Here is a 22,992-nt window from a genome sequence, read left to right as displayed (position 1 = left end):
ACCTGCTAGAACACGTGACGCAGAGAATTGCTGGCTATGATCCCACACTGTCCTTAAAGATCCTGTGACACACTCAGCATCCTGTTTTGGGGAGCTGCCTACAAATTAGCTCATGCATCTCAATCCTCATCAATCCTCATCGGAGGCCTGATAGAGCATAAAGCAGCCGGCACCTACCAAAGACCTTTTCCTGAACTATTTCTCTGTACAACACTGTTTCTTTATTGTAGCAACAAAAGAAAATGATGCTTGTTTTTTGAAAAGGGTTTGCTTTCTTTTTTCAGATTGGCATGCTGAACCTTTCCCTTACCCTTTGAAATCCTACATCAGGTTCTCTGTACGTTTTCGTGACATAGCTTACAGAAGTGACACTCTGGTTTAGTCCTCTCTTTTGTGTTTTACTGCGTCTGAACTGGGCTACTTGGGGATGAATTCAGCTGTCTTGGCCGACCTGCCAGGACCATTGTGAAGAAGGTAGAACAGGAAAGAGTTGCAAGAGATCCTTTGAGTTAAATTCACAAATGAGAATGATGTGATATTATTAGAACAAGTGCCTTAGGAAAGCTTTCAATTTAGATAACGATTCTACAGAAAAAAGCACACATTCTCTCCTAGCCCAAGTTTCGATCAATAATTGTGTGGGGTTTGAATAGTGTTTGTTTATGGCCTCTAGGGCTGTTTTCTGTGTGTAAAGCTAGTAAGTCTAGTCAAGGACCAGAGATATTTGACTCTGGCTTCGAGTGACCACTGTGTTCCAAGCAGCTGAATTGATTCCAGTAAGATAAAACTCAGAGTGGGAAAGATTAGAGTTGTTTTGTTGGAAGAAATGATAGGGAATTCTCAAATGGGTAAGGTTTTGGTCTCCACTTCTGAGCTGAGAGATTAATGTCCCACAGTGATAAAGTGTCCTTAAACACCACGTCTTCCATCTCTGGGGCAGTATATTTTCCACTGCACTGAACCCAAAGTCATGTGGTGTCTTTCTTTCTTCCCCGTCTTTCTTTCCACAGAGCCTCGGCCACCTTCTCCTTCACAGTAAAGGCATCTCCTGCTGATTGAAGTGTTGCCTTTGTCCTCTTCATGTGACAGCACAACAGTAAGGTCAAACTGTTATTATTCACAGTAGGCAGATCACAAAGGACCTGAGGCTGAGACAGTAGGGTTTAACCCACCTGAAAATGCAAGGCAGTGGTTCCCAACGTGGAAACAATTCTTACAAAACACCAGTGTTCTAGCAGAGGGTATGTTCCCTCCAAGTTGTTCTTATTTGTGTCCTGGGCAGGCACGTGTCAGTCCTAGGAGATGAACCTAGATGGTCTGGTACGGACATGCAGGCTCTGAGCTTCTCGGCTAAGCAGCCCTAAAAGTGAGGGGAACAGTGGATTTTTCCTGACTGAAGAGAAGTGGTATTGATGTTGCCAGTGCTCTTCCTGCTCAACTGTTCTCTGACGATGTTCAGGGAGTGGGGGCGTGCAGGACAATCCTGTGTACGACCACCTTCTCCAAGCTCCCAGAGCCCAGAGAACAGGTCCTGTGTCTTAACCTTCGACCTCTTTCTGTCTCCCAGGGCAGTTTGCACACAGCGCGCTTTGCTAGGTTCACTCGATTCAATCTATTGATAGACCTCCTTTCATAGTCTAGTAAGTGCAATACAATTGACTTTGGCAAAAAAAATAAAAAATAAAAAAGGACGACAGTCATTCTCAACAAAGTCATCAAAGACCTGTTTTTTCTGTTGTTAAATAGGCAACTTTCAGTGTTTATCTAATTCCTTTGGTGTTTCCGCAGTGCTTAGAAGTGCTCAACCAGGTCCTTCTTCTCAAACCTGTGTTCTTGTGTACTTTGTGACCGTGCTTGCATAGACACCCCGATTCATTTTCCTCTGAGGACTGCTCTCACGCTTCCACCAGCTCTGGCGGAAACCCCGAAGTCATCCTGGACTTCTCTCTCCGACAGACGGCATCAATCCATCAGAATTTGTTTGCTCTCCCTCAAAAATATATCTGTAATACGACAGTGTTGACCACCACCACGGCTGCCACCGTGGCCAAGCCACCTTCCTGTCTGGCCAGGACGGTCACCCCTGCCTCCTCGGGGGTCTCTCTGCCTCCCCGCTTGCTCTGACAGGCTATTCTGACAGCAGCCAGAGGGACCCAGTTAAAGCCGAAGTCAGATCATGAAACATGTCTCCTGAGAACCCTCTCTGGGCTTCTCGTCTCAGAATAGAAGTCAAAGTCGTCACGATGGCTCACAAGGCTTCCGCTGTGTGGGCCCCTCTGGCGTGCTCCCTCAGCTCTCGCTCACTGCTCCCTTGCTGAGTTTCCCAGCACGGCCAGCAGCGGGTTCCTGGCCCGAGCCGTCTGCCCTCGCTGGTCCTGCCCCTGCAGGGCTGTGCCTCAGCCACATATATGGTCTGCGTCCTCGCTTCCTTCCAATTCTTTACTCAAAAAACTGATGCCGACTTCTTAGACCCCCTGATCGCTGTCTGAACACCTACCCTCTACTCCTTCTTCTTCTCTCTCTTTTCCTTAAACATATCCTTATTAAAAATAATAATAGGCTTTTGTGGTTGTTTTCTTTTCCCTCTAATGTCCTATCACCTCTAAAAGAGCAGGGACTTATAATTATTATTGTCGCCTCTGTTCAGTGATGCAGCATTTGTTATAGAGAAGGTGCTCAATAAACATTTGTTGAGTGACTAAGTGACTGTTAGTGTTTCCCAGGGTTTTGTCTTCTCTTGCGCCAGCAGGTGATCGTCTCACGTTTAAAATCATCTATCTGCAGATAACACTCCATGGCAGATTTCTCCTGGGAGCTCCCGACACTTGTGCTTCAACTGACTGCCAGGCATTGCCCTGGACTTCTGCATTCTCTAGTGCATAACTGAGAAGTCCAGTTGGGGGACTGGCTTCAGGGGTGGCTGAAAGCAGGGCTCACACAATGTCACCAAAACCTGCTTGTTCTTGCTCCCCTCACTCCACTCTGCTTCTCTATTATCTTCATTCTCAGTTTCTCCTTCTGGGATGGGAAGATGGCTACAGCAGCTGTATTCGCCTATTCTTACGACTTGAATCCCAATACAAAGGAGAGAGCCTGTTTTTGAGGAGGTCCCAAGAAATTCCTCATATCCAAACCCTAAGTGGACTTGCTTGGGACATGTGGATCCCAGCTTTCTCACTCAGCCATTGGCAACACAGACGCACACATTCACAGGCATACTGCCGTCCCACGTCACTTTGGCCATGGCTTGCAGCACAGGCTCTGATCTGGATCACAAGCTGTACTCTTGGAGGTAGCCTTGCCTTTCCACATGAACTGGGTATTGTGGAGGGATCCTCAAATGAAAATTCAGAAGAAGGGAATGACGATGCTAAAGATATTCCCTGTCTTGGTATTACCATCCAGTTGCTCAGTCTTTAAGAGGTCTTGCTTCCTCTCTCCTGTTTATACCCAACATATTACTTTATCATACAGATTACAATTCCTTAACATACCTTAAATCTGTCCACGTCTCCTCCTCGGCATCCCTAGCACAAAGGCCTCGGTCTTTTGTGCCTGGATTGCTATAAAACCCTTCAAAATAGTGCCTCTCCTGAGAGTCATTTCAATGTGTTTCCTCCCCATTCAGAAGAAAGTTTTCTAAAATGCAGGTATGGTTTCCCTGTTCCCCAGGGGCCTTTGCTAGAGTTCCCTTATCTTCCTTTCATGGTGTAGGAGACACATTGGAATGTGACTCTAACTGGCCTCTACTCTGAATTCAAAGCCCCTGCACCTGTGCCAGACGGAACCACCTGCTGGTCCCCAAAGGCGCTGTGGGCTTTCTCACCTCCATGTCTTTGCTTTCACTAACTGCTCAGCCTGGAAATTTCTTCCCTTGGCTCTCTACGCCTTCACCAGGGTAAGGCTGCCTGTCCTTCAATATTAAGGAAATATGTGAGGGGACCTACTGCACACCAACTTTTCTCAATTGCCTCAGAACTGGCCGAGGTGTCCTTCCCCACCTCCCTTGAGTTCAGATTAGTTGTTTATTAGTATGTCTTCCTGTTTAACTGTGAACTCGGTGAGGAAGCCTATCATAGCTCTAGCATCCAGCATGATGCTGGGCACATAGTAGGCACTCAATAAATGATTACTGAATAAATAGAATGTAAATAATCAAAAGATAACATGTGGTTTTTAAAAGCATCTTCACGACTAGAGTAAGGACATTATGAAAGGATGCAATAAAAGCTGTAGGGCTATGATAATTCATTCCCAAGAGTCAACTCCTCTTGAAAATACATTTCATTGGGGAGTAAGGGAGGCAGACAATGAGCACATTAAAACTGATTGGGGATCAGCCATTTGGCCTGCGATTTGAGATTCTGCTCATTGGGAAACAGTTACACCTCCTTACCATTTATATTTCACTTGTTATTTCTTTCAAAAATCGGTGCATGTATGTTTTGGTAACAAGAAACAGGATACTAAATGTCAAAAAAATGGGGCAAAAGAGAATGGACCTTCATCTGGGATCATTTTAAAAGCCCCAGAAAATTCCAACTGAAAAGTCCAAAATCATGCTTTCCTTAAAAATTGCTAATAAAAATTAAACATTTATGGAGAGAAATATAATTCATGTAAATCACTGTTTCTGTGGGCAGCCTGTGTGCAACCATTTTGAACACCCACAGCGGCATTGTTCTAGGATTGGTAATCGGTTCACCGGCGTCACAAGAAAATGTCCAAACAAACTCTTCTATGGTGATGTGGGAAGAACATCATTTCTTCAGAGGTGCCAACACAGTGTAGAAATCCCTTTAAGTGTTTGCATTCATCATTGATGAAAACTGATGCGTACTTGTTGCCATTTGAATTATTACAATTACAAGACAAAGTTCATGAACTTTCTTTCATATTTTAACCAAACGCTGAAGTATTTCTTCATCTTCTCAAGTATGAAAAGAAAACATGCCATTGACAAAAACAGGAACATTAACAAAGGCGTAGACGAGGCTTTATTTAAAAAAAACAACAACACAGTCTTATTAACTCATCTTAACATATTGTTTAGCCCAAGATTTTTGCTCATAAAGAGGTCTGTGCGTTAAGCCAGTCAGAAGCCAGAAAAACATATTTGCCAGGAATATATGTATTTCTAGTTTATAATATAAGTTCTTTGGGATATTTCCAGTGAGGAAAGATGATTAGGATACCATAAATACCAAGACCTGGCATCTCCAGTGGGATGGCTTAGAAAATGGCAACAAAGAAGCGTAACTATAGGAAATAGCAAAGATGCTACAGCCGAAACCCAAATGACAATTATTAAGATGGATGCAAAGAGGGGTGAGTGAATTATTAATCTTTTTCATAATCCTTGTCTTCCAGATAATGACCACATTCATTAGTGTCATTTTGAATACAAAAGTATGCTGTGGGGTTTTTCTGGGTGATAAAAAGCCTCCTTTATCTTCAACTTTTCTTCATGGTTGAGTATTCCAATCTTTCTGGGAATTTGACTCGGTAAATTGCTCATCTTATGCTGGGACCTGTAGGACAAGGATGTCCTTTCTGGGCTGTTGGTCTCTTAGTTAACCCAATTGTCCGGGGTTGCCCTTTCTCAATTACTGACGGTCTCTCTCCTTAATGTAGTCTCATACAGAAAATACTAGATTTCGGTTCAGTTCAAAGAACAATTTGATATAGAATTCAATCAAAGTGCAAGTATGCTATAAAAATATTATTCAATTCATCATAAAAACAATTTTATGTATTCCTTTTAAAGAACACATCTCTTGTATCTTTTAATTTGAATTCTACTTAGTTAACATATAGTGTAATGTTGGTTCCTAAAGGACACATCTATGGTATGAGCTGAGGTATAATACTGGCTATCATTGGTAGAAACCTTACTATGTATTGAGCACTCCACTAAGAGATTTACTTCCACAATTTATGGAATCTTCTTGGATACCCTTTAATAGGAGCCAGTTAAATTATTTAATCAAAATGAAAATATTTTAGAACTATTTATTAAAAAACACAAAGAAGACATATAAGTATACATTCATAAGTGTGTCTAGCTTTATCAAATATTAAAATCAATTTTATAAATCTTTATTGCTTTGTTTTATGAAAACTTTACTATCATTTCCAGGCTTGGATTGCTTTAACAAAATCTAACCTAAATCTAATCAACTTCAAAAAGAATTTGATAAAATAGAAAAAAAGAGGGGCACCTGGGTGGCTTGGTCAGTTAAGCATCTGACTTCAGTTGAGGTCACGATGTCACTGTTTCTGGGTTCGAGCCCTGTGTCAGGCTCTGTGCTGACAGCTCAGAGCCTGGAGCCTGCTTCAGATTCTGTGTCTCTCTGTCTCTTTGCCCCCCCCCCCCCCCGACTCATGCTCTCTCTGTCTCAAAAATAAATAAACATTTAAAAAATTTAAAAAAAAGAAAAGAGAAAAAGCATTAATGAAGGACAAATAATATGTACCTTAAGGTGATACTTTCTGGAGTATATGTGAAAATGATATAAATGGAAGTGTATCTTCTTTTAACTTGTGATTTTTAACATTTAAAGATTTACCTATTTAAATAGTTTCAGTGGAACAGAACTGCCATACTAATGGTTGCATAGTTTGTTATGGACTAAGATCCTCCACAGTGAGCACTCTGAATCCAAGCTTCTACTTAACCTCTGAACCAGGAGGACAAAGGGCAGGCTGACACAATCTCAAATTCTTTCCATCCACTATCTTAGTTGGAAATTTTAACAGCTATTTTTCTTTTCTTTCTTTTTTTTTTTTGCTATGTGATGAGAATTTTAAAAATGATTATACACTTCACAGCTTGCCTAGCATTCTAATTCAGAGAAGAGCACAAAGTACATGTAACTATAGTGTAATGTATTAAATTTGGGTTTGAAAACACAGGAATATCTATCTATCAATCATCTACACACACACACTATATATATATGTATATATGTCTATATATGTATACACATATACGTATACACACACACACACACATACACACACACTGTGTCAGCTCCAAAATCAGCAGGAAATATTGATATCTAAGATACTTATAAGAAGGACTTGTAGATTTTCTAATTTTTACCAGCATGAAGCCTGGAAAAATTTAAATTGTACTCTACTTCTTCTCCAAGAAAGCATCCAAAAGAAAAGCCATTCCTATGTTGTCTTAGTTGGGTCTTCCAGAAAGAATGGTTTGACTGTAAGGAACTGATCACATGAAGTCTTAAGCATACATTCTGTGCAGAGGCTCATATTTTCTCCTACAGAGAATCCGGAGAGCAATTTCACATAATTCCATAAGCACCACTCAACAATGCATGTGATCATTTACCTGTTTCCTTTTAACAATGGGAAAAACAGTGGAATGCTAGGAGTGAAACAAGCTAATGGCATGCTTTCCTCCTTGCTCTGAGCTCTAAGTTGGCGCTTCACTGAACAGTCTTCTGTGTGCCCTGGTGCTATCTGAGGGAACATGGTCAACCCCAGATCATGCTCTGCTCTGGAGCACAACACCCCTTTTCCTTCTCCTTGTCCACACCAACCTTTTTAATCAGGCAAATTTTGAACATCGTTAAGGCAGTATAGCCAGAATAGTGTCGAGTAACTCAAGTCAGTGGGTCTCACTGGGTCAAGATTCTTTACCTATTAAATGGTGATTACTGTGCTGATTTCATGGCTGTTTGGTGGGGGTTCTTTGTGCCAGCAAACTATTAATAGGATGAGGGGGAAAGATTTGGTGGAAACCATCAGCGACAAAAAGAAGTAGCTCATGAGTCTTTTAGATGCTTCACAATCTTGCACTGTGATTTACTAGTTTTTGGCTTTGGTAGATTAAAATGTTTTTGATGAGCTATTTAAGGACTTTGTAGTCCAGGGAGGATTTCTAGGACTTGGCTAAAGGAATCCACTAAATTTCATGCTTTTAAGTTCAAGGATGGCATCTTCTGTTTGAACTTTTAGTCCCTACCATAGAGACTGGCATACGGTAAGAACTTCAGTTTTTTTCAATGAATCAATAAAAAGGGATAGAAACTAGAGTGTGTAAGTAGGGTATACAGACAAGGAGTGGCATATATTTGTGTGTATCAAATCTATATCCTTTATTTTTTAATTTTCTAAAGTATATAAATTATATATCTCTTAATAAATTATATATCTTTAATAAATAATTACATATCCTTTAACAAATAATTCTAAAATAATTTACAAATATAAACAATTCTATGATAAGGAGAGAGGTGTAAGACACAAGAATCCTCTTTGTTGAAAAGGGAGAATTTATTAAGTGTTTTTATAAAATAATCAAAATATTCTTTCAAGATGACTTACTTAGAAATTTAAAGGTTTGCAAAAATGAATATCGCAAATATCTGTCAAAATTAATTATCCTTAGCCATAGATTCTTACAGAAATAGGACAATGTCAAATATTCCCTAGAGACACTTTGCCTTATCTGTGCTTCCATATGCATTTACTGTGCAATGTACATTTTGATAGCGTTGTAAGTCCTGAAACACCTTCTGAAAATTCCTAAATTCCTAAAATTCCTGAAAATTATTTAAAGCTCTTTGGTTTTGGAACATTAGGGGCACAAATCTTAAATAGGTGCCTCCTAATGATGAAAGATGCATTTATATAAACCTAAATTGCCTCTATTTTAGATCTTTTGTGTATGTGAAGTAATATACAATTTCACCAGAAGATGGCAGCATTCTGAAAGAAAAAAAGAAACAAAAGCAAACAAAAACAACAATATTGATACTGTAACTACCTTGCTTTTTATTCTTGAAAGTTTTAGTGATGACAGTCTTTTAACTGGCGTTAATCTTTTTTTCTTGTATATTTTCCTTTTCAAGGTGTAAGATGTCCTTATTCCAAGAAAAAAAAAACTTAGTAGTTTTAAGTGTCTACCTGTATGTACTATTTTCTCACTAAAGAAGAAAGTCCTTTGAAAGACTGAACAAGAATCTAAAGGCTACAGAATTTTAAGTTAGTGGCATATTAATTTTCTCATGGAGTAAAGAATATCTAAAAATAATATATGTAATAATCAAACTTATGACTCAAGAAGAGATCAAATGTGTTAGAATTTTTCTCCAAAATATCTTTGTGAGCTGGAGAAGCATTCTTGTGCACTGTGAAATACATTATATAGAAACACAATTTTAAAAATATGGGGGCACCTGGGTGGCTCAGTCAGTTAAGCATCCGACTTCAGCTCAGGTCATGATCTCGCGGATTCGTGGGTTCCAAGCCCTGCATCAGGCTCTGTGCTAACAGCTCAGAGCCTGGAGCCTGCTTTGGATTCTGTGTCTCCCTCTCTCTCTGCCCCTCCCTCGTTCATGCCCTGTCTCTCTCTCTCTTTCAAAAATAAACATTAAAAAAAAAACATGAAAAGATTCTCCATGGAGAAAAAAATATGTAATATATATAATACAATATAGAATCTAATGTATATGATATTTTATATATTCTATATAATTTTATTTATTTAGAAACCTTTCAAAACAATGTGCTCTTATCTTAAATCTATTTTAAATTCAGACATCCGATTACATATTTATTTTTTTGTTTATACCAATACTGAAAAAGCTCTTTATCGCCTGCAAGAGTAAGAGAGCTACCCTACCCTCGTGTGCCAACTTACTGACAACTTTAATTGAACTGAACTGAAAAGAGGCACAGGGAACATGTAGTCATGTCCTTGTAATGCCCTTTCAATTTATACAGCAAATGGATAATCTACTATAACAATATTCTTTAAACCAATTCATGAGTAACAATGCCTCTGTGTAACTTAGAAATATGCTAGGAATAATTAGGAAAAAATAAACATATGATGTTAACAGTAATAAAAGTATTGAAACGACTTGAGTTTTGTACCTCCTGCTTTTAAGTGGCATTATATAGTTTTTGCCATATATACAGTAATTACTTTCTGCCTTGATGATAATATTTTAATGAAAGTTTTCAGGAATTTTCTAAGAAAAAAATTACATTTAGTATTCTATTGTTGTAAAAAATTTAAGAAAAATAGTCCTTCAGCCTGAGTATAAATATAAGCAGGTATCCTTGGTGCCTATTCCTGCTGCCCATGTAACAACTACATGAGAATGTGTCATCTTTGTTCCCCTGGAGTCAGCCTGACCTAATTCCCTCCACTCAGGCCTATCTGACAGAATACAGTTTTAGTGAATGACCAAAAAACACGACCTTAACTTTGAATCTGTGATTTTACCTTGCTCAAAGCGTTATCTCTCAGAGGGTCCCAGAGAGCTAATGTGGTCCTGGCACTCATCGTCACATCTCAGGACACAGATCCCCTGTGATCAACGTTAAAACTGAGGTTTGGACCTAAACCCTAAGGTGATAGATTTGATATCAAAGTGAGTTGTGATAGAGACGAAAACGTAGAGGTTGCAAAAAGTATTTTGAGGAGACGAATGAGAGAACACTTAATTATCCCCCACCCCCACCCTCGAAGGATATAACAGGATTGGGAATCAGAAGATTTTGAAAGAAGTGACTTTCGGGAGAGATTTTAGTGTGCTAGGAGTTTCCCCCTACATCCTGCCCTGCAAAGAAGTGTTAGTAAGTAGGGTGTTTGCTCTCATTTCAAGGCTGGTTAAAGGGACTTCAAACGGACCTTCTGGACATGGAGAGGCTGATACGTGTCGCTGTAGCATGGGGGACACAGGAACCTGATCTGGACTGGGTGGCCTGCCTATTTGGTGATGAATCAAAGGAGATGTGGCTGTATTCGTAGCAGGTGGATTCCTAGCCCTTTCAGGAAAAGGCATGTTAGTGCTTCATATAGATCAGAGATGTATGAGTGGCATAATTTAAGGACCTGTTCAAAGGACTGACCAGAGGGGTAAACAAGCCCCAGCTAGAAGTTAAAAGTGTCTGCATTCCGGGGCGCCTGGGGGGCTCAGTCGGTTGAGTGTCCGGCTTTCGCTCAGGTCATGAGCGCGTGGTTTGTGAGTCTGAGCCCCCCGTCGGGCTCTGTGCTGAAGGGTCAGAGCCTGGAGCCTGTTTTGGATTCTGTGTTTCCCTCTCTCTCTGCTCCTGCCCCGCTCATGCTCTGTCTCTCTCTCTGTCTCTCAAAAACGAATAAACATTAAAAAAAAAAAAGTGTCTGTATTCCTAGGGGCTGCAGAAAAAATAAGTGACCAGTGAAAACAGAGATGTAAAGAGTCCGCTAAAGGAATTAGAGATGTGGTAGCTAAACTCCAACGTGGCTCCCAATGATTTCTGCTTCCTGTTAAACATGCCCTGGAAAGCCCCCTCCCACACTGATGGGTATTTTATGACCAAAAAGAATACAACAGAAATCACGATGTATGGCTTTCAAAGCTAGCTCATAAAAAACACTGCAACTCCTGCCTCGGTTTCCCAGAATTCTCACCCTGGGGGATACCAGCGGCTGTGATGGGAGGATACTAAGGCTGTCTTGTGAAGAGACCCACGTGGGGAAAGACCAATTGGCCAACTGTGTGAGTAAGCCCCTGTGGAGGCGGACCTTCCACTCCTATGCGGCTGCAACCTCACGAGAGACCCTGTACTGGAACTGCAAGATTGGGCCACTCCTGAATTTCTGGTACATGGAAACCATGACATGGTGATTACTATTGTTTTGAGCCATACATTAGGGTTGATTTGTAAAAACAAAAAACAAAAAACAAAAAAGCCTAAAGGAAACCAAAGATACTGCTAACACCAGCTGGATGGCCTTTGAGGAAGCTTTCAGGGAGAGCTTAAAGAAAAGTGAGGAAAGTATTACTAGGAAAAAAGGATCCTTCTTTAGCAACAGCATAGTTAGCAGTACAGTTGTATGTGGTACTGTGGAAAGCAAAAAAATATATATGTAAGGTATTTTGGGATCTAGCAAAGGAGATTTCCAGGCTGGGTTAAAGGTATTGCCTGACTTCTTATTACTTATACTAAAATGCAAAAGGAAAGACAGAAGCTTCTTCCCAGCCTCCTCAGACAATAAATACGAAAATTAAGAAAATGTTTCCAGGGGCGCCTGGGTGTCTCAGTCAATTAAGTGTCCCACGTGGGCTCAGGTCATGATCTCATGGTTTATGAGTTCAAGTCCCACCTCAGGCTCTGTGCTTGCTGACAGCTCAGAGCCTGGAGTCCTCTTCAGATTGTGTCTCCTTCTCTCCATGCCCCCCCCCCCGCCCCACACTTGCACACACACAGTCTCTCTCAAAAATGAATACACATTAAAAAAATTTAAAAAAGGAAAATGTTTCTAGGTAAGATCAAATCTAGGTCGCAGCCAAAACAATATAACTAAAGATGAAATCCTTTGCCAAGTCCTCAAAAATATTTAAGATAATGCCTGAGAAAACTGTCCACACAGGGGCGCCTGGGTGGCTTGGCAGATTGAAAGTCCAACTTCAGCTCAGGTCATGATGTCACTGCTCGTTGAGTTCAAGCCCCACATCGGGCTCTGTGCTGACAGCTCACAGCTCAGAGCCTGGAGTCTACTTCAGATTCTGTCTCCGTCTCTCCGAGCCCCACCCCTGCTCGCACTCCCTCTCTCTTTCAAATATAAATAAGCATTAACAAAAATTAAAAAAAAAAAAACTGTCCACACAAAAAGCTCACTAAGGATGTTTAGGGTGTACATCAAAGATCCTTTATATTAAACAAAGGATTTCTAAGAATCATCAGGGCACTGCCTCTAAGATGACTCAGCAGGGGTCTGAGGCAGGGAAAGACTTATCTTGAAGACATTTGTAAGTTGGCTCTATCTAATGGCGTAAGCTCTAATAAGACACACAGGAGATGCCAGGGGTGCCTGGGTAGTTTAGCTGGTTAAGCAACCTACTCTTGATTTCAGCTCTGGTCATGATCTCATGGTTTGGTTTGTGAGATCGAGCCATGCATCAGGCTCTGATGCTGTCAGTGTGGAGCCTGCTCGGGATTCTCTCTCTCTCCCTCTCACTCTCTGCCCCTCCCTTGCTCATGCACTCTCTCTCTCAAAATAAATAAATACATAAACATAAAAAAAAAAGACACACAGGAGATGCACAAAATTTCAAAGAGATTATATTAGCAGAAACACCTTTATTTTAGATCAAAAGATTCAGACATAGTGCAAAACCAATGGAGGATTTTGGAACCCCCAAACTCTATAGGCAGAAACCAAGATGAGAAAACTACTCAGCTGCAAACAGTGGTCATTTCATAAGAAAAAGGAAGCGTGACTCAAAGGGCAGAACCAAGATCTCAAAGGGATGAACCCGGAACCATGGAGAGTTAACTCCCAGGTAGTAAGTAGGAATGATTTCTAGTCAAAACCATTCAAATATCTGCCATGCTGTTTTTCAGAATTTCTGCAGGTCCTGACTCCTGTGTGCATCTCATTTTCTCCCTTTTTGTATGGGAGAATTTATAGTGGTTATGCTGTATCTATCATAGCACTGATCACTGGGTATGTTCACAGGTCTTCAGGTGAAGAGGAACTATGCCCAAAGGCCTTACTCAAGGAACTATATCTTGGGAGTCTCATCTAAATTTGGATTTAATTAATATAACAAGATCTTGAAGATGGCAAAGATGCTGTCATGAGAGGAGTCTTCTGAAGGCCTTTGGAGGAGGTGAATGTCTTTGCATGTATGAAAGACATGGCTCATTTGCTGATCAGCCTTCAAGATGGCCTTCAATAATTCTCACCTTTGTAAACATTTCCCGTGCGGTCGCTTTCCATATTCAACCAGGGCTGGTCTGTATGACCAACAGAATATGGCCGGCATGCTAGGCTGACTTCCTAATTTCTTGGGCTCTCGCTGGGGGAAGCCAGGTGCCATGTACGAGGACACTCAAGCAGCCCTCCTGAGAGATCCACATAGAAGAGAACAAATCTTCCAGCACTAATCTCTGCCACACAAGTGAGCCAATTTACAAGTGATTCTTGCAGCCCCTGTAAAGTTGACAGAGGACTGCATCCCAGTAGACATTTGACTGCAGCCTCATGAGATACTTTAAGCTAGAACCACATACCAGAGTTTCTTTTATATTCTGAACTTATTAGAAACCACGAGAAATAATAACTATTTTAGGACACAAAGTTTAAATATGCTTTGTTACATAGCAACAGATAACTGATACAGCAGGTAACAGTTTCTGGAACATCTCATCCAGTGAGATCTTTTCTATTCTACTTTCCATCTCACTTCTCATTACACAGCTTCTAGCCAGTGATGAATGGGGTGAGCTAGGAAGGAAAAGGAAGTTGAGCCCCACTCCCAACCTCCCCTGGCTGCAGGCAGACCAAACTAAAAAAGAGGGAGTAAGTCTTATAGGTAAAGGAAGATTAAAATGCTGATTATTATACATATTGAACCTTCTCATTTCTGATTATGACTGCTACCTTTTGGAATTTAAAGCGATTGTATTATTTAAGAGTGTTTAGTAAGACTCATGGGAGTCCCTGAGTTTTTGTCTAATCAAGGAGGAAGAAAAGTCACTGACATGGGTGTTTGTTGTGGAAGATGTAATAAAAAATTAGCTTGTTTGTGATTTCATTCTATCAGGTAGTGCATGTTTAGCTAAGATCACATTCCTGGAAAAACAGTAAAACAATACCAAAAAAAAAAAAAAAGGATAATATAACTTCCCTCAATAAAACTTCCTCTGCTAGCCTTGGTTTTTCCTTCTTTTCGTTATTACCAAAAACATCCTGGAGGTATGCACGCTTAAAATAGGTGTGTGTGTGTGTGTGTGTGTGTGTGTGTGTGTGTATAAACTTTTTTTTAACGTTTATTTATTTTTGAGACAGAGAGAGACAGAGCATGAACGGGGGAGGGTCTGAGAGAGGGAAACACAGAATCTGAAACAGACTCCAGGCTCTGAGCTGTCAGCACACAGCCCGACACGGGGCTCAAACTCAAGGACCACGAGATCATGACCTGAGCCAAAGTCAGCCGCTTAACCGACAGAGCCACCCAGGTGCCCCAAAATAGGTATATTTTATTGTATGTAAAATATACCTTAAAATAAGGTTGGCTTAAAAACCTTCCTTTTTCTCCTCTTTTCTACCTTTGCTTCTCTACTCCCTTAGTTAGTGACCCTACCATTGTCTTACTTCTTCAAGATGTAAATCTTGGATCCACTTTTAATTTTTTCCTTTTGCTAATCCTTTGCAAAACGTCAATTTTCAAACCCTATGAGTTCTACCTTCAATGGCATATCTGAGTCTGCATCTTTCCTGTTCCTTATGGTTGTTCCCTTTGGGTCTTAATAACTATAATCTGGTTCTTGTTATATCTTTTCACAAGCATGTGCTTGGGTACCTGTGCTTGCATCAGAGAATGCACCCTATGAAGGTGAAGGTCATGGCCTGTGTGGAGGAGACTGCGAGGCTACTTCTCCCTCCTCAGGGCCAAGTACATCAGTTCCTTTGCTGCTGTCAGTGCGGGAAATACTCTTTGGGAAAGGGCCTTGGCAGCAAGGAGCTGCCTCACTCAGAGTTACGTCATTTTCTAGGGGCAGCCTAAGACTGATAATCGGCTGGTGCAAGGATACAGAGGTCTAACCCCTTCCTCAATTTGGGACAATGCTGAAGAAATACCCAGCTCCAGAGACCTCCACAGAATCAGCCGAGGCCATAGCTGCTACTGCTTGAACCGATTCTGCCTACTGACCAGTTTGGCCTTCCTCACCTCCATACGTGTCTGTCTCCCAGAAGCACTCACCAGTGCAGCTTCTCCAGGCAATTCTTGGTCCCAGAGTCTGAGTCCAGAGATTCCAATCATGTCGTCTCCCCCCCACCTCTTCTTTCCTTAAACTCGACCCCGGTGCCTAGCAGAGTAGCTTACACATAGCCATCGCAAGTTATTATAGCTTCTTGGAAAAAAAAAAAAAAAGGATTTCATAACATTAATAGTATATTACAGTTCACCTGCATTATAAATTAGAAATACTTTTTAAGTAAAATGTAGAATAATATTATGAAGATATGAATATGCCAGTTATTACATATGGCTAAGAACATTGTTCTTTACGTTTTTATTAAAGTAAGGTGTATAAATGTCTGATAAATATAAGAGAAGTTCAATATTACTAGTAATAAAAAAATTCTCTTTAACAAATATGCAACTACTTTTTGGTCTATGAAACTACATAAGACAATATTAGAAATACAGATAAAAAATATATAGAACTGCCCATTGTAGTGTTATGTATACTAAACATACAAATAGAACAAAAAACTACAAATGACTTACAAGTAGGGAAATGATTGTACAATTTTGATACAACAAAATTCCAAATGTAAAATTAAGTACTTAGCTGATATTTGCTTAGGAAATGTATCTAAATGGAAATTCTACTAGTTCTGAGTTCTAAATGTTCATCTATTAAAAATAATCTAAATTCTGACTTTATTCCCCAATAGAAACAAAGTAAACAAACAAAAAGGCAAACCTATCTACCTACAACCCAATGTTCTAAAGTACTGCATTTGTTTCACATTTACAAGCTTAATGATCTAGGCGAGCAGAACCCCAGACCCAGGCTAAGTCAAGTTGCTCTGATCCAGACTCTGCTCTCTCTCACACTTTCTTATTTCTTATCTCCCAGAGTTCAGGACTCAGTGGTGACGAAGCTTTAGGAATGAATACCTTGCCCTAGCAGCATGGAAGTTCCGGGGGCGGCTTTACCATGATGATCTTGGAAACGAAGCAGATATATATCAGAAGCTCCCTAGACACGCAAAAAAAAAATCTTCAACATTTTCTTGCTCCTATAGTTTGTTTAGTCTAGGGTTTGAACAAAATTTATCCTATGGATTGACCAAAGAAGATAGCATTCATAAGGCCAATATATAAAAGAGATAAAAGTAAGTCTTGCTGGGGCAGGTGGAGGAAGGCAGTTCTGGGGGTTCCCAGAGCACAATCTGAACAGCACTGATTTTATTCAGTTACTTTTGACTGTTTGGATGATTCTCTGTATTTCACACTATGGCTAATTTGATAAATGCTTATGTGGTGAGTTACTATAGTATTTACATACACAGACAGGGCCTTCGAAATGAATCAATAAAACAACAAAATAAAATAAAGAAATTTACTGTGAACAGAAAACAATAAGAGTCATTTTCATGAACATCAACTGATTTTGACGTTTACAAATCCAGAATTCATCTGGATTATATGAAGTCATTACAGTGGAAAGAAAAGAGGATCACTAAAAATGACAGTGGCGATAATAACGTAAAGAATATGAACTGATTAAAAACAGAAATTAACACATAAGATGTTCAGTAAATACCCAGAATAGTCAGGAATATTGATATTTCCCAAGTGATGGTGTTTGGGGACGTAATAAATAGAAAGCAAATAATTCCTTTACTTTCCTATTTTTGTTATATGACTCCAAATGTTTAGATGTGTGATATTCAGAATACTCAAATACATGGCTGATGGTGTTATTTTTTCATTCAGAAATTGGTTGTGTGGCGGACAGCTCACAACTATAGTTCAGGAGGCCCTCTCTGTAAGCTCTGTGTAGCTGCTAGTGAGTATTCACACGGACTCCTCAGTTCAGCATTTCGACGGACTTCAGCTGTCTCAAACCAGTTGAGGCCACCAGACGCCAGGGGCAAAATTAATTATCCGTCAAAGAATCAAAGGGGAAAAGTTAAAAAGCAAGGAATATATTTAATATGTAATTAAAGCTTTGGGACAACTAGGTCTGAAACGAAGAAAGTGAGGACTCCGCGAAAATAGCTTACTGGTTACTATTACTGCTTAGTGCTATGAATTATATTCCTGGTTGCTGTGATGTGGCATGCTGTCGGCTTGCCATTTTACATCGCCCAGAAATAACTGGAAGTTGTTATTTCTCTTGGATGAAAATATGAGCTGGATTCGAGAAGTAACATCAGCACATGGAAAAACTAAATTTTTCTCATTGTAATGATGATAACATACAAAAGTACCATTCATATGACTAAACCTTAGGTTGCGGAGACGATGGCTTATTTTGCCCTTAAGGAATCTACTAAATTTTCACTGTCCCATGATCCCATATGATCCATTTCTACATCTCTCCCTCTTTTTTTTTTTTTTTTTTGGCTTTAGGAATTCTGTTCCAACTAATTAGATTATATAAACTAAACACAAATAAGACAAAAATAATTTTGCCAAATCAAAAAATTCTTCCAATACCATGCACTCAGTGTTTAGTATTAAGAATCAGTGTATCTGGGTACGAATTATGCTTATTTTTGACAAAATGAAGCTCCTAGATTCAAAGGGAAAAGGCTGATGTGAGGAGGTCACTGTAGAGATCAAATAACCCACCCCAAATGAGACTGTCATGAATTAATGTGTGAATGCATTGGAAACAGATGTCAGTATCTTCAAACACTAGAAATGAGAGAATTTTGAATTTATTTTAAATATAAAAGCAAATGACTATAAAAATGTTTCTATTTTTCAAAGCCCAAGGTTAATGAATTGCATATTTATCTATTATTTCAAAATCCAGAATATGTGAATGGATTCCTTTAGGCTTTACAATCATAGAATTCTAAGAAATATTTCATTATAATCATCACAGAATGATGTCCTTTTTAAATACATTTTTTCCCAATCCTCTGGTGGCTCAGTTTTTCTTTAAAAAAGCTATAAATTGTGCCTTATTTTTCTTTCTCATAAACAATGAGAATCTTAGTGAACAAAGACCAATATTTCTTTAAAAATCCACATACTTTAATGTTATTGCTTTTCTATGTCAAAGTAAAATTGCCACACTCAAAAGCATTATAATCAAAGGCATTTTTCTAAGACCATTACATTCTTGCATTTACTAATGGTAAGCTGTACTAATTTAATTTTTTTGATGTTTCAGAAGAGGCTGACAAAACTTTCTTTAAAAATTACATGTCATTTTTTCCTTTACTATGTTATTTCTTATCATATGTGACATTATGAAATACTATTTAAATTCTAATTAATTTTATGTATTACCTTGTATGTTTTCCCAAGACTTCAATAAAAAGGAGTATTTGTAGCTCATCTTTGTAAAAATGACAATGTTTTACCCCTCGATTTTGTTTAAAAATTTTTTTTAATGTTTACTTACTTTTGATAAATAAATTAAGAGAAGCAGGCTCCAGGCTCTGAGCTGTCAGCACAGAGCCCAATGCGGGGCTTGAACTCATAAACCACGAGATCATGACCTGAGCTGAAATCTGAGGCTCAACCAACTGAGCCATCCAGGAGCCCCTATCCCTCTATTTTATTTTAAACAGTGGACAGCATTTGGGGAAATTACCAGCTGTGTTAAAAATAATCATCTGATAACCATTTAAACAAAAATATAGTATATGATATAAAAATGTAGTATATAATACCCTGGTAAGACAAAACACAGATAATACTAAAATTATGTGTGTGAATTGGGTTTTAAAACATATTTTAAAATAATGTGATTTGGACTCCAGAATCTATATACTTGTTTTCAATTTTAATGCCTGCCATTTAATATATCACAACCATATAATGAGGTTAGCTTAATGATAGTATGCCTAAGATAGGTGATTGCATTTAGATATAAAATCTAGTTTACAATGAAAGTATTATGGGGAGCCCCTGATGGTTTTTCTTTTCTTTCTTGGATCACGTGTAATTTTACTGAAATCCTGTGTAATTGAGACAAATGCCAACAGTGTTTTATAGTTCCTTAGCAGAATTGTTTTTCACATATCCATGAAGCATAGCCTAATTTACTGCAAAAAGGATACTGTGGAATTCTCCACTAGGAAATAAACCTGAAAAAAATAATTCCCGTCAATGTGTCTGAAGTGTATTATTTGTAACAAAGGTGGTCTATGTTCATCAGATCGTTTCACTGGATAACTGACTGAATCTTCAAAACTCAGTCTTTTGAGAATCTCACACAGATATTGAGTCTTCCCACATTTAAAGGCTGAGCTTTATATATATTTTTTTTATTTTTAAGCAGCCTTACGTGGAAGTCCTCCTTTTAAAGATGCAACAATTAAGTTGATTATTGGTTGTCAAAGTGTCCATTAACCTCTATCTTCTATCTTTTGAGCTTTTCTCTTTTGAAATCCTTTCTCAAACCTTTTCAAATCTTAAATGTCCTATCCCGGATAAAGATACTACCACATCTCATACCTGGTAACAATGAATAAGTCTGCCTTTGTGGTTTCTGTGTTTATCCTGAGAAATTGTCTTATATAAAAAAATATTATAAGAACTTATACTGAATAATAATTTTATGACTATATAAAAATTTAATAATTACTAATTTGAACCATATAATTGAGAATTATTCAACACAGGTTCTCGGAAAATAACACTAGGGAATGCATGTCTGTATATACACATATACACATATACACAAATATATGTATATATATTCTGATATGAATAGGTACAAACATGTATATATAATCTGGTATACTGTACATATACATATAAACACACATAAAATCCATGGTAGATGGATGACTTAGAAAATGATGTTAGCACAATATGACCTATGCCATGCTCTGATGAACCAGCCCCTATTCTTTATTGCACAAGTAAACTGTTCTTGTGCACTCCAATAATTCAAACATCAGCGACAATTTGTCTCCGACATAAGAATCTCTCAAACCAATTTATGTTGGTTCTGAAGCCAGGTGGTTGGCAGGCGAATCTCTGAATAAATCAGTCTTAGGGGGAGCACGAAGTATCTGGCTGCCATCCTGGCCACATCCCTTCCTACCGGGAGACCAGAGGCAGCTCAGATTAGCCATTATCCATATCAGTCTCCTCTTCTATAAAGTCTAGGAAATAATGGCATCTAGCTCAAAGGCTGTTGTAAGGATTCATGAACTACGCCTTACTAATCCATAATATATCTGCCACACAGTGTGTACTTCATACATGTTTGTCCTTCTTACATTTGATATTATTATTACACGTGCAAACATGCTTTTCTCCATCATCATTACCCGGATAAAACTTCTGGCTCTTTCTTAAAGTTCATATTCTTTTTGTCTCTGCTTTTATCAGGTACAGATATAGATTCACAGAAATACAATGAGTGACAATTTGTGGTTCTTGTACGTACAGTGGCCAAAATATAAATTGATAGTTTCAAGAAAAATGTAGACTGAATAATATCTCATGGGGTGAAAAAAGGGAAAGAAGACATTGTTTTTTAATGACCTGAACTTGAATAACATTCATTTAAAATAATGTAATGTTGGGGCACCTCGGTGTCTCAATAGGTTAAGGGTCTGATTTTGGCTCAGGTTATGATCTCACGGTTCGTGGGTTCGAGCTCCATATCAAGCTCTGTGCTGACAGCTCAGAGACTGGAGCCTGTTTCAGATTCTGTGTCTCCTTCTCTCCCTGCTCCTCCCCTACTCATGCTCTGTCTCTCTCTCCCAAAAATAAATAAACATCAAAAAAGTTTTAGAACAAAGAAATAAAATATAATGTTAAAATTCTTACACAGTGCCATCACCCTCCTTTTCTCTGCACCTCAAAACATTTATGCTTTTTTAAAAAAGTTAATTTATTTTGAGAGAGAAAGGTAGGGAGGGGCAGAGAGACAGAGAGAACCCCAAGCAGGCTCTGCCCTGTCAGTGCAGAGTCTGACACGGGGCTCGAACTCACAGACTGCAAGTCTATGACCTGAGCAGACATCGAGAGTCGGCTGCTTAACCGATAGGGCCACCCAGGTGCCCCAAAACATTTATATTTTTAAGGGATGACAATGCTTTTGGCAAGTGAATGCCAGACCAGAATAGTACTACTTGCCTTCTATCATGCAGAGGGTCGAAAAACAATTGTATGAAAATGCCCCACTAAACTGACTATAGCATAAACAGTTGTGTTGGGGTCGTACTGAGATAGTGTTCTCTTCAACAACAGAGTAGAGTGACCACACAATTTTTGGAACTGTCAGTAAAAGCGGCTGGACTATCAGGTTGATTGCAGTATTGGAGTCTTTTTAAGTCATCGAGAAATGATCATGAACTGCAGTCAGGGTCCACTTCTGAGCTCTATTTGCGTCACGTCATGGCAGCCTGTGGGCAAGATTTATTCTGAACTGCTCTCCAGAGGAGCTGGCATTGTCCGGCTGGGCGTGCTTCTGCCTGCCTGAAGCTCCCATCCTCCCATGAGCTGATGTTTCCCCTCATCTGTCTCATGGCTATTTTGGTAGTAATAATGAAAAGATGAGGGGTGTACTCAATCTGTAGAATTAGACCCATTGTTGCCACCTTGAGCTAAAATAAGATGGATTTGTCTTTTTTACCCTGTAGCCATCACAATAATGAAGGTTAATAATTTCTGTTTTTGATGTCTTTAATAAAAGGGTTATTTTCCAGTGTGTAATACATTCTGATATGAATGCCAATATGTTCCCAAATTCCTTTAGATAGTTTAGGACATACTCAAAGCTGCTCTGTCTAGCTGTGGTTCCAACATGCCCAAATGATTGAGGGTTTCATCACTGTTATTAGAATTCTATCACAGGGCAACTAAAGAAGTTTTTGGGAGACAGAGGGAAGGGGAATTTAGACTAAATTGAAAACATATCCTTGCACTGCTCTGAATGATGCTCTTGATTATTCTGTAGAATACTAGACTCTCCCTATTCCTCCAGTTACTTATTCTACAAACGAAATGCACTGTTTTTTTTTGTTGTTGTTGTTGTTGTTATCTAGGGCTCAGTTTATCTCTTAATGATTAATAATAATTTAATGAAGACTTACACTTATAAGTATGTTTAGGAAAAAAACAAAACCCCTGAGGTTTTAGTGCTGAGCTTTAAAACCTTTCATGTTACAACCCCATATTAATGAATATAAGAACAACTCAAACAACCGATTACCATAGCTGGAAGGACGCCAGTATATCCTTCTATAGTGAGTCAGAGACTTTGTTTAAAACAATATGACTAATCATGGGTTGTTTGTGAAAG

General features: G+C 39.0%; 1 protein-coding gene across 15 annotated transcripts in view; it reads right to left on the bottom strand.

The window, feature by feature from the left end:
- DLC1 (DLC1 Rho GTPase activating protein) overlaps nt 1–22,992 on the bottom strand; it is a 484,735-nt gene that overhangs the window by 270,477 nt on the left and 191,266 nt on the right. Inside the window, exon 6 of one of the 15 annotated variants that reach the window (XM_045055301.1) lies at nt 15,054–16,743. The exons of the other annotated variants lie outside the window; for them this stretch is intronic. Coding sequence (XP_044911236.1) covers nt 16,648–16,743 — 96 coding nt within the window. The 3' untranslated portion in view covers nt 15,054–16,647. Of the gene's footprint in view, nt 1–15,053; nt 16,744–22,992 lie in introns of those variants that run through there. 15 annotated transcript variants of the gene reach the window in all.

This window comes from Felis catus, chromosome B1, assembly GCF_018350175.1.
Source record: "Felis catus isolate Fca126 chromosome B1, F.catus_Fca126_mat1.0, whole genome shotgun sequence".
Classification (NCBI taxonomy): domain Eukaryota; kingdom Metazoa; phylum Chordata; class Mammalia; order Carnivora; family Felidae; genus Felis; species Felis catus.
This window is presented reverse-complemented; position numbering and strand designations above follow the sequence as displayed.